Source organism: Balaenoptera physalus (assembly GCF_965194825.1).
Source record: "Balaenoptera physalus genome assembly, chromosome: 1".
Lineage (NCBI taxonomy): Eukaryota > Metazoa > Chordata > Mammalia > Artiodactyla > Balaenopteridae > Balaenoptera > Balaenoptera physalus.
Genome location: NC_138882.1, coordinates 24,061,844 through 24,077,691, shown reverse-complemented (window position 1 = coordinate 24,077,691; position 15,848 = coordinate 24,061,844). Strand labels below are relative to the sequence as shown.

At 35.6% G+C, this 15,848-nt stretch overlaps 1 protein-coding gene across 19 annotated transcripts in view; it reads left to right on the top strand.

The window, feature by feature from the left end:
* The window catches only part of ENAH (ENAH actin regulator), a 156,874-nt gene that overhangs the window by 81,058 nt on the left and 59,968 nt on the right, over nucleotides 1–15,848 (top strand). For 15 of the 19 annotated variants that reach the window (XM_082426185.1, XM_082426192.1, XM_082426190.1 and 12 more), the window contains one exon: nucleotides 5,134–5,311. The exons of the other annotated variants lie outside the window; for them this stretch is intronic. In XM_082426185.1, the coding sequence (XP_082282311.1) occupies nucleotides 5,134–5,311 (178 nt within the window). The remainder of the gene's footprint in view (nucleotides 1–5,133; nucleotides 5,312–15,848) is intronic. 19 annotated transcript variants of the gene reach the window in all.

Genomic DNA, 15,848 nt, shown 5'->3' with positions numbered 1-15,848 from the left:
TTTATACAGATACTGCTTAAAGGAACAAAAATGATAAAGTACCTAAGAATAAATCTAATAAATAATTGGTTTCTTTTCATTCCAGAGTACCTTTTTTCATTTCTTAATGGTTATCAGTCTGTTCTACGTAGAAACATATTAGTATGATTTATTAAACAACATCTAAACTTTCTGTACTAAGAGCCATTTAAAAAAAATGACCCACCGTTTATTTGTAAAATTGAGTATGTACAAATTGTATACATATATATGAAAAGCTACCATTTTTCTCCTTAATACTTGAGTGCTTTTTATGTTCTAGGCATTGTAGTTAGGTTTTATATAGATAATAATTCCTGACCTTGAAGAACAATGCAGTAAAGAATGGGATATTATGCATGTAAGGAAAACAGCACAGTTAGTTGTTTCATTTATGACAAATCATTGCACAGCGAGGGCATAAAAGAACGATCACTTTGTTGAGAAGATGGGAAAGAGGGTTGTGGATGACTTCATAGACAAGATAAGCTATTGAGCCACGTCAGAAGGAAGTATAGGTGTTTAACTGCACGGTTTAATCTGCTACGCTCAGGCTAAAAATGGATGGGTGTGCGTAGGATGGAAATCACTAATCTAGATGCAAGCTCATTGGGTTTGAAGTATTAGGATTATGAAGAAGTCCAAACCTGATAACATCCTTAGTGAACATCCAATAAACAGTTATTATTAAATGAAGGTATATGCATCCCCCTTGACTTTGAAAGCTTTTTGAGATTATACAGCTTTGTCAATCCTTGAAAGTTAGAATTGAATGAAATAATTTGTTCACATTTTAAAATTTCTATATTGGAAAAAGTGAACTCATGATTTAGATAATTCTCTTTTGATTCCAGTAATATTTTCCTTAACTTTTTCTAATATTCTGTCACTGAACAAGTTGAAAAAAGTGAACATAACTATCTTTTTTTGCCTGCCCTTTTAACCTATTTGCCAAGCAGGGATATATATAGATTTGCCTTAAAATTTGGTTTATAATTTTCTGGTAATGTTAAATTCTAGCTTTGGGTTTCTAGTAGCTAAGGATTTGTGACCTCCCCACTCCCCAGCCCGATATGTATAGAAATCATATGGTAGGAGGCGATCATATCTTCTTAATTGTAGTAAAAATAAGAAAATTTACCATTTTAACCATTTTTAATGTACAGTTCAGTGACATTAAATACATTCATATTGTTGTGCTGCAACCATCACTGCTATTCATCTCCAGAACTTTTTCATCCTCCCAAACTGAAACTCTGAACCCTTTAAACAATAATTTTCCATTTCCCTCTACCCATAACCCCTGGCAACCTCCATTCTCCATTCTATTTTTATGAATTTTACTATTCTAGGCATTTCAAATAATTGGAATCATACAATATTTGACCTTTTATATCTGGCTTATTTCACTTAGCATAACATCTTTAAGTGGTCATATTTTAAAAATAGTTGTCAAATTTGGGTATTGGTGGATGAGGTAATTTAATTTAGATAGAGCCTCTCTCTGTGAACCAAAACAATTGGACAGAATATTTAAAAGAAAGAAGTCTATTTGGAGAGCTTACGTGGCAATGAAGAATTATGGGTCCATGACCTAAAAGCAGAAAGAACCAGAGAAGTGAGCCCAGTTTGGGACCTATGTTTACCTGGCAGCACATACCAGTTTTGAAAGAGGGGACTGAGTAGCTGAACAGAGCTTTTGGCAGACTCCTGGGACTAGTAGAACAAAAATTATAAGTTAGGGACTGCTAATGAGGGGAGGGTTGTCTTGGTAATCCCCCAGGCCATGATTTGGGACCCAGAAGCCCCATACCCTGGGGAAGAAGTTTGACTCATAAGTAGACTGGCCTTTATAGGAACTGATACTCAGCCTCTAATGACATTTTAATCACTTTTGGATTAAGGTAATTTGAGATTGTTAGTTTCCCTAGCTGCTTGTCGGAAACAAATGTAAATCTCCCCTGCAAAAATATAACATCATTGTAGGCCTCAAAATTTCCATATAGTTGTCCATAGACAATGTCTGGCATTCAGTCAAAATAACCAGAATGCGAGGAGACAAGAGGAACAGTAATAGAACAAACCCACTGGGAATCCAGTTAATGGGATTACCAGAAATTGACTTTAAAATAACTGTACTTAATATATTCAAGGAAATGAAAGATAAGATTGAGAATTTCAGTAGAGAACTGGAAACTTTTTTGAAAAAAAGAGCCAAATGGAAATGTTGGAATTGAAAAATAAAATAACTGCTATTAACAACTCAGTGATGGGTTTTACAACAAATTAGAAACCACTAAAAAGAATTAGTAAACTGGAATATAAGTCAGAAAGAAATATTCAGTCTGAAGCTGTGATGTTCTGAGAGAGAAAAATATGGACATATGAAAAAGCTTAAGAGACATAGGAAATACAGTAAAAAAAAGTATAAGGTATACACATACGTTATTGGAGTCCCAGAGGAGAGGAGAGAATGGGGCAGGAGCAGTAATTGAAGACATAATAGTGAACAAGAATTTTCAGAAGTGATGAAAGGACATCAACTTAGAAATGCTGTAAATCTTAAATGGGATAAATACAAAGAAAACCACATATAAACCCATCATATTAAAATCACTGTAAACTAAATTCAAGGTGAAACTCTTTAGAGCAGTCAGTGAAAAAAGGACAACTTTAGAGAAGCAACAATAAACTGTCAGCTGACTTCTCTGTAGAAACAACAAAAACTTAAGAGGCAGTAGATTGCAAAGAACTAAAAGAAAATGAGTGGCCACTTAAAGTTCCAAACCTAATACAAATAATCTTCAAAAATCAAGGTGAAACAAAGATATTTTCTTACAAACCAAAGTGGAGATAATTCATCACCAGGAGATCTGCTTTGAATGAAATTCTAAACGGTGTTATTCAATATCAGAAACGGTCCAAACAGAAGCTTGAAGAGGGCAGAAGGAATAAAAAGCAACAGAAAATGTAACTATTGGGTAAATCTTAAATGATCATCAACTGTATAAGACTACTAATAATGTTTTATGAGGTTTAAAATATCAATGGAATTAAAACACCTGATAAAACTAGTGTAGGACTCCTAGGATGGGCATTGGAAGAAAGGGAATGTTATTGGAGATAAAGTATTGTAAGTCCTTGTATTGTTGAGGTAAAGATAAACATACTAGTTTTTATTTGTCTTTGATAAGTTTAAGGTACCTGTTGTAATCTCTAGGGCAGCCACTAAAACAACAGTGAAAACATGTATAACTAGCAAGCTAATAGAGGGGACAATAATAAACAACTCTAAAAGAAGGTATGATAGATTTAGACCCAAATTTGTATATAATTTACATTAAATGTAAATGGACTGAACACTACAATTAAAAGCAGAGACTGGCAGATTGGATAAATAACACAAAATTGATAGTATAAAATTATAGCTGCATACAAAGGACTGAGAACAGCCAAAGCAATATTGAGGAACAACAAAGTAGGAGGACATACTCTAGTGGCTATCAAGACCTACTATAAAGCTATAATAATTAAGACACTGATGTTGGCTCAGAGATAGGCATATTGGCTAGTAGAACAAAATAGAGCCGTTTAGTCACTTGATTTATGAAAAAGGTAAACCTGCAGCAAGTTAATAGGTAGTGCTGGATCAATTGGACAGCCATATTGAAACAAAAAGGAAACTTGAACCTTATATCATACCATAGGCATAAATCAATTCCAGTTGGATTGGAGATGTAAATATGAAAGTTAATACAATAAAGCTTCTATAAAATAATATGGGATAATATTTTCATGACTTGGGATTGAGAAACATTTCTTAAACACGTTACAAAAAAGCATTAACTATAAAGAAAAAGATTGTGAATTTGGACTGAATAAAAGATAAGAACTCCTGTTCATCAAAAGACACCATTCAGAGAGTGAAAAGGCAAGTCACAAAATGGAAGAAGTATTTGTAACACATAACTGATGATCCCAACAGTGGGATCATCCAGAATATGTAAAGGGCTCTTACAGATCAACAAAGAAAAAGATGGACAACTCAGTAAAAAAATGGGCAAGAGATTTAATTTAAGCAGGTATTCATAAAAGAAGATCTCTAGATAGCCATTAAAACATGAAAAGGTGCTAAATCTCAATATTAATCAGGGAAATGCTAACTAGAACCACAACGATGTAGTATTCATACCCAGCAGAATTGCTGAAGTAAAGACTGACTATACCAATTACAGTGTTGCACTGTATGTGCAGTTGTGCAAGCTCTTGTATACTGCTGAGGGAGTGAAAATTGATAGGACCAATTTGGAAAACTACTTTGAGTTTTCTACTGAAGTTGAACATAGGTATGGCTTGTGACATTTCCACTGCTGGGTATGTGCCCAACAGAAATGTGTGCTCATTTGGTGGACATTTGGTAGGATGTTCATAACATTGTTATTTTTAATAACACCAAGCTGGAAATAATCCAGATGTTCATTAATGGGAAAATGGGTGAATAAACATGATTTGTACAATGGGATACCATAGAGCAATGAAAAAGAATAAACCACAAGTACATGCAACAAATAGATACCTCTCATAAATAATTTTGAGGGAAAGATGGCAGATAAATTACAATATGTATTGTGTAACTCCATTTATATAAAATCCCCAAACCTACAAAAACTGATCTTTGATGTTAGAGGTATGACTAATACCTTTTGGGAGGCAGGAGGAGTTAAGGAGCAGGTTTCTGATGTTAACGTCCTATCTCTTGATTAGGGTTTTGGCTACATGGGAGCAATCACTGAGATACATGCTTATGTTTTACACACTTTCTGAATTTATAATACCTCAGTAAACATGTTCAAATATATTTAATGAGGGATATAGATTTTCTTTCGTTTTGCTGATTTACTCTTTTAAGGCCAGACCTTTGTAACTATCAGACAGCCTAACGTCCATCAGACTGTTACTTCTGCAGACTAATTTTACCCTAGATAATTGTTTTAACCATTTTTTGCCAAGGTGTGTCAGGAGCAGGTTTGAATGAATATGTCCAATCAGGATTTGTTGACGTTGTTGATTTTGCCAGTTATTAGCTTGACTGTAAAAAGAATTACTGTCTTTTAGGTCGTGATAAATTGTGCCATTCCTAAAGGGTTGAAGTACAATCAAGCTACACAGACCTTCCACCAATGGCGGGATGCTAGACAGGTGTATGGTCTTAACTTTGGCAGCAAAGAAGATGCCAATGTCTTCGCAAGTGCCATGATGCATGCCTTAGAAGTGTTGAATTCACAGGAAACAGGTAGGGCGTCCTCTGGTTACTTGTTTTCTTGAACTGAAGTGTGATGTATATGTTAAACCAAATCTTTTCTGACCAACTTTTAAATCATGTATGTATTTGAAGTGATTCTTGAATTTCTCTTGTTTTCTACAAAAATGTGAACTTTTGGTTGTTGATGATAAACGTGTTGATGATAAACGTGATAAACGTGTTGGTGATAAACGTGATAAAAGGATAATCTTATGAGACTGTTAGTAGTTAGTAATTTTTTAACCTCATTTGAAATTATTTAGTTTGTTTATTCCGATCTAGAACCTCAACTTTCATTGCAAGGACATGAGACCCAGAGAATATGCAGTGGATTGAATATGCATATTTGTCATCATCTTATTTTTTATGAAAAAACACATGTTTTCTCAAACATGTTTTTTAAGCCACTACTGAACTTCAAGTAGGACTGTCTACTTCCTAGTAGATAAAAATTCCATTCTGAAAGTTGTTTAAAGATTTTTTGGAGTGCCCTCAGGTGGTACAAGTCATGAATTGCATGTCCTCTGACACTGCATCGTGGTCAGAAAGATGTGTAGAAATAATAATTCACATTATTTTTTAAAAAACACAGGATTTAAAACTGTGTATGTATCAGAGGTGAGCTGTTTTTTAATTTTGGCTTAAAAAAATAGGAAAAAATATACCAATTTGTGGTTCTCTCTTTGGGGAGATAGATTTTATAATCAGAAAATTAAGGTTATAATAAAACAAGACATATGATTACTCTTGCCTTTGTGTATTTAGTAGCAATCTTATTGATATAAGCATGCCATAAATAAAATTTATTTGTATATTTTAAGAGGAAGGAACTTATATAGTTACATTAAAATTTGGTATTTTGTTGAAGGTATAGAATTTCAGAACCTGTTATAGATACTTTAAATTTTATACCTTGCCCTATTCTAAAAAGGATTGAAACATCTAGCCCATGTGTTAGTCTATTTCACATACGAATTTCAGAGTAAGAAGACCCTTTGGAATCTTGCTAAAACTACATTATGCCTATAGGTGGTTTATATTAGATTTTCTTTTGAGGAAATTAGTATCTCTATAAATAATTTGTACATAACTCTCATATCTATCTATTTTGAGAAAATAAATCACTGGAACTTCTTTTGGTTTGTCAGTAAGTCCAGAAAATAGCATAGAAAAGTCGGCTCGTATGTACAGTCTTGTATGTAGATCATCTAAGTCACTACTTTTCTTTCAGGCATCAGTATTTTATCAGCATTCTCCTGTAGGTATAGAATTGCTTTTCTGTTGCCATAGTTTTACCATAAGGAAACAACTCTAATTGTGGTTCTTAATATCTTAATTAAATAGATCAACTACATAATAAATAATTAAAGGACCAAACTTTAGATCTAAGAGCATATGTATGACAATAACATTTGGCTTCTCCATGTTTGGAACAATGTAACATTACTTTTATTTCTGAACCTTCAAAAGAGTATCCATGGATATTGGGAATTAAATGTTACTAATTCAAAGTGGTTAAAATTATTATTGTTCATCTTGTCATCAATTTTTTTTAACCAATTGGAAAAGATTGTTTTTATCAGTGTATAGTCATATAATTTGTTTTCAAAATGCAAATGCTAACTAATGTTTTTTTCTTCTGATCTTGATCTTTCGAAATTAATGAGTCTTAATGTGGAGAGACTCAATTACATTCTCTATTATAAAGTAATTTCCACATTATAGAAAGTTTAGTAAATGGGAAGATCGCCCATCATCTCATTAGCTACACAAGCATTTTGGTAAGGCAGAAAAATTGAATAGATTCTTCTCAGATAATTTTGAAGCTTTATTCTCTTCTCTGTCACAGTCTCAACTTATCATGGGCTGAGGAAAGAGAGAGAATGGTGGAAGAAGTTGGTCCATCCTAGCCATCTCCTTGCATCATGGCCCCAGTCACTGGCAAAGGAACTTTTGGTTCTGTAGCTTTTTCATCAGAGAAGACAAAGAAAGCATATAAAATGGCTGATGTTCTTTATAATCTGATTTATTTAGAAAATGACTGTTTTTGTAAATTACTGTAGTTAAACACTGTCTCTGATTTTTGGTAGCATTAATTGGCTTGGCAGTGGAGGCATAGGAGGATTTAGATGATATGAATCAGAAATGTCCTCGGTAAAGGATACAAACTTTTCTGTAGATCTCTGAAGTAGGATAGGTATGTACCCCACCCCAGAGTTATTTAGTGGGCCCCTCCTATCCACCTAAACAAACATACCCAATAATATCACCTCTCATCTTGAACACCTTTTCCCCTTTCACAGCTGTTTGCTTTGGGTTCATAGCCAATTCCTTGCTAAAACCATCTATTCTCTTCTTGCCAAAACCAAGTTGGGAAAGTTTAACTCTTGTATGTCCCTCCCTAAGCAAACACTGTACCCCATAAATCTCTGATCAGAAGCGAAAGAAACAAACTTATTCATAAAGGTAAAGTAACTATAGCTATTAGTCTTTTTTACTTAGTGTTTTGTCACTTTTTAAAACCAGTTTTCCATATTGAATGCTTCTGGCTTTTTTGTTTGCTAGGTGTTAATGTATTATTCGTTGAATATTTGTTAGTCCTTCTTAGTGGTGGTCAGGCATTTTTAAGTTATGGACACCTTTGTTCAAACAAAATCTTTTTCAGATGCTCAGTTCATATACAGACCCCTCCCCACAAAACAAAAACAAAAACAAACCTCCAGAGCTTCTCTGATTAATGTGGGAGTTGGAAGCCCATAACCACTGGTGCACCCATGTACCCTAGAGCAGGATTTGGAAATTACTAACCCATTTTCTCTGCCAAAATAAAAAATCACACAATTCTCCCTTCCTCTTTCCCTTGCCCCCCACGTCTCTAAATCCTCAAGCAAAATTTTTAAATTAAGAAAAAACAGCTTTTTCTGTAGCTCGTCATACTGACCTTTAAAAGGTGCTCTGTGTACATGTTTAATATTTCCATTTCTTTTATGAAAAGGGTGGGTGGCAGGAATGTTTTCCTTTATTTTGTTTTTAACTTGATGTGCAAGTATCTAATATACTGGAAAGTACAGGAGGTGCTAAATACAGTGAGTTCTGTTTGGAATTTAAAAAACACAAGTCACATGTTGTAACATTTTTGAAGAAGAGCTGAATTAGTGCTTTCTTTTAATACCAAAAGCTGCAGTTTATCAGTTTCCTTTGTCTAATGGAAATGGACTCAAATAAGTACATTCAAAATGCGTTATCCCGCCTGATATTTTTGATTTCTGTATTATTTATCAAGTACATTTATAGCAGTTTTGCAGATAATAGTTATGGATTATATAAAATGTAAAGTCAGTCCTTTTCATGATTGGTGGGTGTGAACTTGCACAATCTATTTCATTTTGAAAAAGATTTAAGTCATTTGAAAAGGAAATAATTTTTAAATTCCTTTTTTTTTTAAAAGGAAAATCATATTAGTGTTCAGTAAGATTATTCTACTATTGTTCTACTGAACCAAGGTTAAGCATACCTTTATAAGAGGAAAACCTTAAAATATTTTACCATTAACTAAGACTGCTTTTGCTGGATTTTGTTTTATATCTATTGAAAGCAAGATATCCCCCTGTTGGAAATTTTCTTTAGACTTTGTAATTAAATATTTATAAAGACTGAGATTCCATTCATTTTTTTAAACTGTTAACTTGGCCTGATAAACCTTTCACTGTGTGCATTTGTATGAGTTTTATCTTAGCATATTTTAATCTTTTTGAGATATGTTTTGGAATTAAATGGATTTAAAATATCTCAAAAAGTTTCTAGAAATACTTTATATGTTTTATAGTGACAGTTATTTTTCATTCTTCCAGAATGCCAGTATTCATGGGAGCAATATTAAGGTTATATCACAGAAACCATCAAACAGGTTTTGAGCTTAGGTCCTGTGCTAGGCACTGGGAATAAAGCTAACATGATAAGGCCTATCCCTTGCCTTCCAGGATTTCACAGCAAAATTAGAATTCGGTTTGTAAAATGTTGTGAATGAAGTATGCAGAAGAAAATTCTAGCGTAAAGGAAAGTTTTGAAGAGAAGGTGGTGCTTGAGCTATGTTTTAAAGAATGAGCAGGTGGTAGAAGAACATTCTGGATTGGCTTGGAGGCATGAGAGCCTGGAGCAATTGGGAAACAAGCAGGTGATGTTGTGGCTAGGGCACGAGAGTTTCTATTGGGGGAGGGAAGTCACAAGAGATAAGACGGGGAAGGGCCTTGTATTCTTGCTGAAGGGTGTGCAACTCATGATGTCGGTCTGCGTACGATCTTTGAAGGGTGCTGAATAAATGTTTGATGTGATCAGGTTTGTGCTTCAGGACAAAAGTGATGGATTGGTGAGCATGTGGTTGCAGGCATGGAGGTGGGTTTTGGACGCCGCTGTGATAATATCAGTGAGAACGATGAAGCCTGAAGTGACACGGTATAAAGAGGAAAGGAGCCGAGTGAAGAGGAGGTGACAAACTTTATTCAGTGCCTACCGTGCCTGTGAAGACATTGTTCTAGGCCTTCTACTTATGTCCTCATTTAGTCGTTAAAGCAGTTCTGAGGCAAGAATAATAATCTGTTTATCAGGCACCGGCTGTGTGGCAGGTCCTAATTGGGCACGTTTATTACTGATAAACTTTATAACAACACTGCAAAGTTGGTGGCATTATCCTTGCTTTAGAGATGATGGAGCTTTCAGAAGGTCACTGGCCTGGCCCAAGGGCCCACAGCTAGACAGTGGCTTAAGTGGCGTTTGTACCCAGATTTAATTTTAGCATTCAGCCTCTTTCCACTATATCTGTGAGACATAACGGACAGGTCAGGGAGGAGAGGGTGGTGTTCTAAGACAATTACCAGATGTGTCAGTTTGGGCAACTGGTGACGATGGATTCTAAAGGTGGTCTTGGATAATAGTTTTCACTTCTAGCTCTCCTTAATCAATAATCTTACTGGAGAAGTAACACTGAAACAGATAAAGCGTTAGCTGTTCATCAGGATTAAATGAGTAACAGGTTTGGGGGTTGGGTGGGTGAGACAGTTTTCTTGTGGGTGCTGCCATGTACTGCTTCCTTCTCTAACTTACCTCTTCACACCCTTCCCCATTTATAAATTCAGTCTCCACAATAATGTGAGGTTAATCTGTCACCCCCAATTTCGAATTAGGAAGACTGATATGGAGAGGTGGGACTTCCCTGAGGTCACATATACCTAGAAAGGGAGGCACAACGGGGATTGGGTTTTCCGACCCCTGGGCCATTTCTTTTTATTGCATTTCTCTGCTTTTCAATTCAAGATCTTCAAAGCATATTTTAAAAGGCTTTTGAGGGAAGTCAGTTTCAGGTGAGAAAACAGGAAAGAGAAGAACTTTCATTTACTTTTTTTTTTTTTTTTCATTTACTTTTTGTTTTATGGTTTTTAGTAAAATTTTGTGGTCCTTCATTTTGATTTTGTGGAAAGAACTTAAAATTGGAGGTAAAAGACTCCAGGGTTGACTCTTCCTCTGGTGGCAGGTTGCCTTTTCTGAAGCTGTTTCCTTATACTATATAAAAGGATCATGAGAATACCTGTGTTAGGATATCATGGGAATTAAATGAGATAAAGGCATTAGTATTTTTAAACTATACAGCAGAATGTTATTTTTTAGTGCTAACATTTAAAAATACACAGAAAATTCTACCATGTGGATTAATTTACTTAGAGGAATAAAAGTGGTAGAGAGACTTTGAAGTTTTCTCCAACCTCTTCTTTGTCTTTACTGCCTGGTACAGATATACCATGTTATGTTCCTCCTCCCCTGTAGAAAATCAATTAATTTATCCATCCTTGGATACATGCAAGGGGAAATAAGACTCAAATCTTGCCCTCAAGGATTCTTCTACTCTTGTAGAGGAGATAAGACACAGTCATAATCCAAAAGAGGAAGTCATATCTGAGGTACAGATAAAATCCTGTGTGAGTATGAGAAGGGGAATGAGATTTCTTTTCACTGGAACAATTGGGGAAAGTGTTAATGATGAGATGGCTTTTTGAGCTGATTTTGAAAGATAGATAAAATGCAGGCATAGGGACATGAGGGGTGGGGGGGGGGGGGAAGGCATATCCGGCCTAGGAAATAGCGTAGGAGTACAAAAGTGGAAAGAATGAGCTTGTTGTAGACCAGGAGTCGTTTGATTGGCCTGGTGGGGATTAAAGTCAGAAAGGTAGGTCTGACCAAGAAGGGCCTTTGAGAGCTGTGGGTGATAGAGGTTTAGTGTACGTTTTTGAGCAAGTGGAATGACGTGAACAAAGCTGTACTTCAGAAGGCCGGCAGTGGTTTGAAACGGGAGCTGCTGGAGGCTGTGAGACAAGCCTTAAGTTTCTGAGTGGAGGCAGAAATAGTAAGAATAGAGAAGAAAATTCAAATAGGAGAGGGATTACAGTGATAGAATCAGGTGCGTTTAAACAGGAAATCACTATTGTATGACTGCTTCATCCCCTTAGGTAAGTTTTTCTTTAAAAAGGAATTCTGGCTGCCCATTTTCACATGGCAACAGTAGAGATCTCTGGGAGAGTATCATATCTGTTTGCAGATAATGTGGGACCTAAGGTTATTTCTGCTATGTGAAGAAAATCAGTAGTTTGGGAGAAAGAGGTGAAAAATGAAAGTGTAGTTCAGCATAAGTTTGAATTTTTCCTGTGAACCTGAGTCCAGGTTTTAGAAAGAATGGTACATAGGCACAGTTTTTGTCTGTAAATAGCTTTTAGAGAACAAATATGTTAAGCCCACAGTTTAGTAATTTATTAACAGAGTTAGCATACACGTTATATATGAATGCCCTTTTCCTTGGGAGATAATTCTGTTTGGGTTAGAACAATGATTTTCAACTTATTACCCCCAAAGCTACTACAGAACAACTGATAGAGTTCTGAGATAATTTTCAGTGTTTTGGAAAGCTAAATAAACGATGTACATCATACATTCCAGTGATAAGGTTGTACCTCCTAACTCAGATATTAAGCTTCTTTGTTTGAGACTAAATTTGTCAGCTCTTTGTGGAGATGCTTATTTATCTAAAACCAGTAAGTTCTAGTTAACTACTGTTGACACTTTGAAGATCTTGTGATTGTGCCAAGATACTGATAAGAAGAGTTGCAATAGTCCCAGTGCCTGAATTGAACACGACCATTAATATATCTTTGCTTACTTATGGAAGAACAAAGATTAATGATAAATACAGTTCCTTTGGACAAGCTCACCCTAAACATGGAGTCCAAGGGGGTTAGTTAAAATAATAAATGGGTTTCTAGTTGTTGAAAAGGTTGGGAACTACTGAGTTAGGCTTCTGGTTCCTGTGCCCTACCCATCATATCTTATAGCCTCTCTCCCAGCCTTTCTCAGCCAGCGTTACGTAAGAGAGCTAAGTGCTTATGCAAAGTGATTTGGGTGACTGTTCTAACATATGAATTATTATATATATTCATATGTGAATTTTTATTTATAATAAAAGAATTTTAAAGTATTTACTTCATGACTTTTAAGCTTCTAGTCACTAACTGTTTGGGAAAGCTGCTTTGGCTTGACTCAAGTCTGATAACTCAAGTCTGATATTGCATTTTTCATAAGCACAGCTTTAGTCTTATGTTGTGGGACGTAGGATATTGTCCTGCTCCAAAGTGGGATTGATTAAATAACTAAAAGAGACAAGATTTTTTTGATAAATCCGTATTTCATAATCATATAGAAAGTTATTTTAGCCTGAAGTTTGTTGTCAGACAGACACTATTCTGTCTCTCATTCTTGTTTCTCTGCTTCTCTGGTAGCTGGGCATCTTATAAATGTATTGTCTGTTACAGGTCTAGCTGGTGACTTCAGTTCTTCAGGCTTATTTTACAGTAAGCTTGAAATTTAATTAATGGTGCTACAGTGAACTGAGGATGTCATCCGTGATTATTTACGTGTTTTCCTGTGTGAGATTAGTAACTTGTATACAGTTACTTTACTTGTATTCCTGAATTTTAATCATATTTGTTGCCCATAAATTGGAGAAGCATTTGCTGGCTGTTAAACAGTCGAAAATTCTGATACCTTTTTGTCGGACTTTTTCGTCTTTAAACGGGGATGCAGGGAGAAGCTTTGATAGAATAGAATCTGACTTGTCCGTTGATGACAAGACACGAATTGCAGGAACCACTTCTACTCTCATGAGACCAATCACAACACACAGTGGCAGCCAAATCTGTGGCCCAATTTTTACAGCTTAATTTTTTTCCAATTGAAGTATAGTATATTACAATATTATATTAGTTTCAGGATCACAGCTTAATTTTGGACATGCTTTCATCAGTCTGTAAGTGAGAGTGTGTACCGTTGGGTTGTCCATGTTTGTATTCAGCAAAGAGCATGTGCACATTGGTGCAGTGCCTCTGAATTAACATTGGGCATTCCTGTTTTTATGATCTAGGCAAGATAGAAAAATTCTAATTAATCTTTTGAAGATGGTATTAAATAGTGGTATTTTGACATCAGCTTTTTATATATAAAGAATATTATGACATTGTTTTATTAATCCATTAAAAATTCCTAAGAGGTAGATGATCCCATCTAAAAGAGGAAAAGCCACAGTAAACTGAATTACTTGTACTTCTAATAGAGGTACTATGTTACATGATACTAGGGAAACAAAAATGAATGATTCGAAATTGTTGACCTTATGGAGCAGTTGTGTAGAGAAGATACGCCATGGTCAGACATACCTGCAAGGCAGTGTAAGTACCATGCATGGTACAGAGTGGTAATTAGGAAGTGGTATAGGCAAATATAGCATACTACTCATGTAGAGATACCAGAAATAACTCCTTTAAGGTAGACCTGCTATTTCTGTAAGCTTTTGCAATTTCTGAGATGATTCACGTGAGGAAACAAATGACTGCTGTTTTCTGGAAATTTTCAGTGATATTTGGCTATGAAAGTGCCATTCATGTAGGAAGAAATGTATTTTTATTGAGGAGTTTCCTATGCAAATATTGTCCTGATCTTTACTGTGATAATACTATTCAATATACTAAAAACAAAGAGTTACTTTTTTCTTATTCAGATTTAAAGTCACTGGTCTCCATGGATTTAACATTTTCTTTAAGTCTTAGAATCATACATCCCCAATTTGAAGATATTGACTGGATGGGTGATGTTAATTCCCGGGAAACAGGTCTCTAGTGTCTTCCGCAGATAATACTAGAGAATGACCTTATGTTCATAGGAGGTAGGGTGGATTTTTGCATACCTCTGTTGTGTGTACCAAATAATCTTGCAGTGGCTTTCCATTGCTCTTAGAATAGAGTACAGACTTCTTAACGGGACTCTGGGTTCCTTCAGGAGCTGGCCCCTCTTGACTCTGTGTTAACTAAACGCACTCTCCCCTGCTTCAGGTCCTTGCACCTTCTGTTCCTTCTTTCACCACAATGGGACTTAGTGTTTTCAAAAACACTTTAAAATGATAATTTCTGGACTGTATAAATAAATTTGGCAGAACCAGTTAGTGACAGTCCTAATACAGTGACATTTACTAGCAATTTTATTTGCACATAAAGATCAAATTATTCAAAGTGTCTCCTTCTGCCAGAGGCCAAAAGATATATGCATACATACATTTTTTTTTTAATTTTTAAAAATCATATTAAAAACCTATTAATGAGATTTTAAAAAATAGTCAGTTAGCTACTTAGTTAATTGTGCTGGGTCTTAGTTGCCACAGGCCGGCTCCTTAGTTGTGGCAATCAGATATTTTATATTCTTTTTTGTTCCTGAACAAAGGCCTCAGAATCCAGTATCTATTTGATAACGCTCACAGCATAGCTCAGCACGGAATAGCCACATTGTTTTTCTTTGGCTGCTATGTACCAAACAGCCTTTTGTACTGTTTTACCAAATGCATGTATTTAATACCTGTTTTAAAAAACATAGTGAGATCTCAAAACTTTAAATTGACTAAAGTAAGATTCTCTCTGTAGTACTACTTATTTGACCAACAAACACTACCTGATAGCACCGGTGTGGTGCACTGAGCCTTACTCTAGCATATCGGGATAAACCCTGTTGCAACAAGTGTTCATCCTCCAAGTCCCCAAGGCCTCTCACACACTGCCAGCAAAACTGCTTCCTGCTTGGGAAAGAGTGCCCCAGTTCGTTTCTTCAGAAGCTTGAAGGCTATGGAAGCCCTCCAAAAGGTTAGAGGGCAAAGAACAACTCTAAAACTGGCACATTTGTTTAAAAAAAAACACTTGTCAATATTACAAGAGCCAGCTTGCTTTCCCTTGTGACACGGTTTCTTAGGAGGCAAGGGATGTGGCCATGTGACTTGGACAAGCTGTTTCCCTCTGTCTCAGTGTCCCACCTATGAGTGGGTAGTCTGACTAAACTTACAGACATCTGAATAAGGATCATGAACAGTGGCATCTAATTTCCAAAATAAAAACAGGAGAATGAGTATGTCTTTTACAACAGGACGTCAAGTCTACCTCAATGATATTGCTAG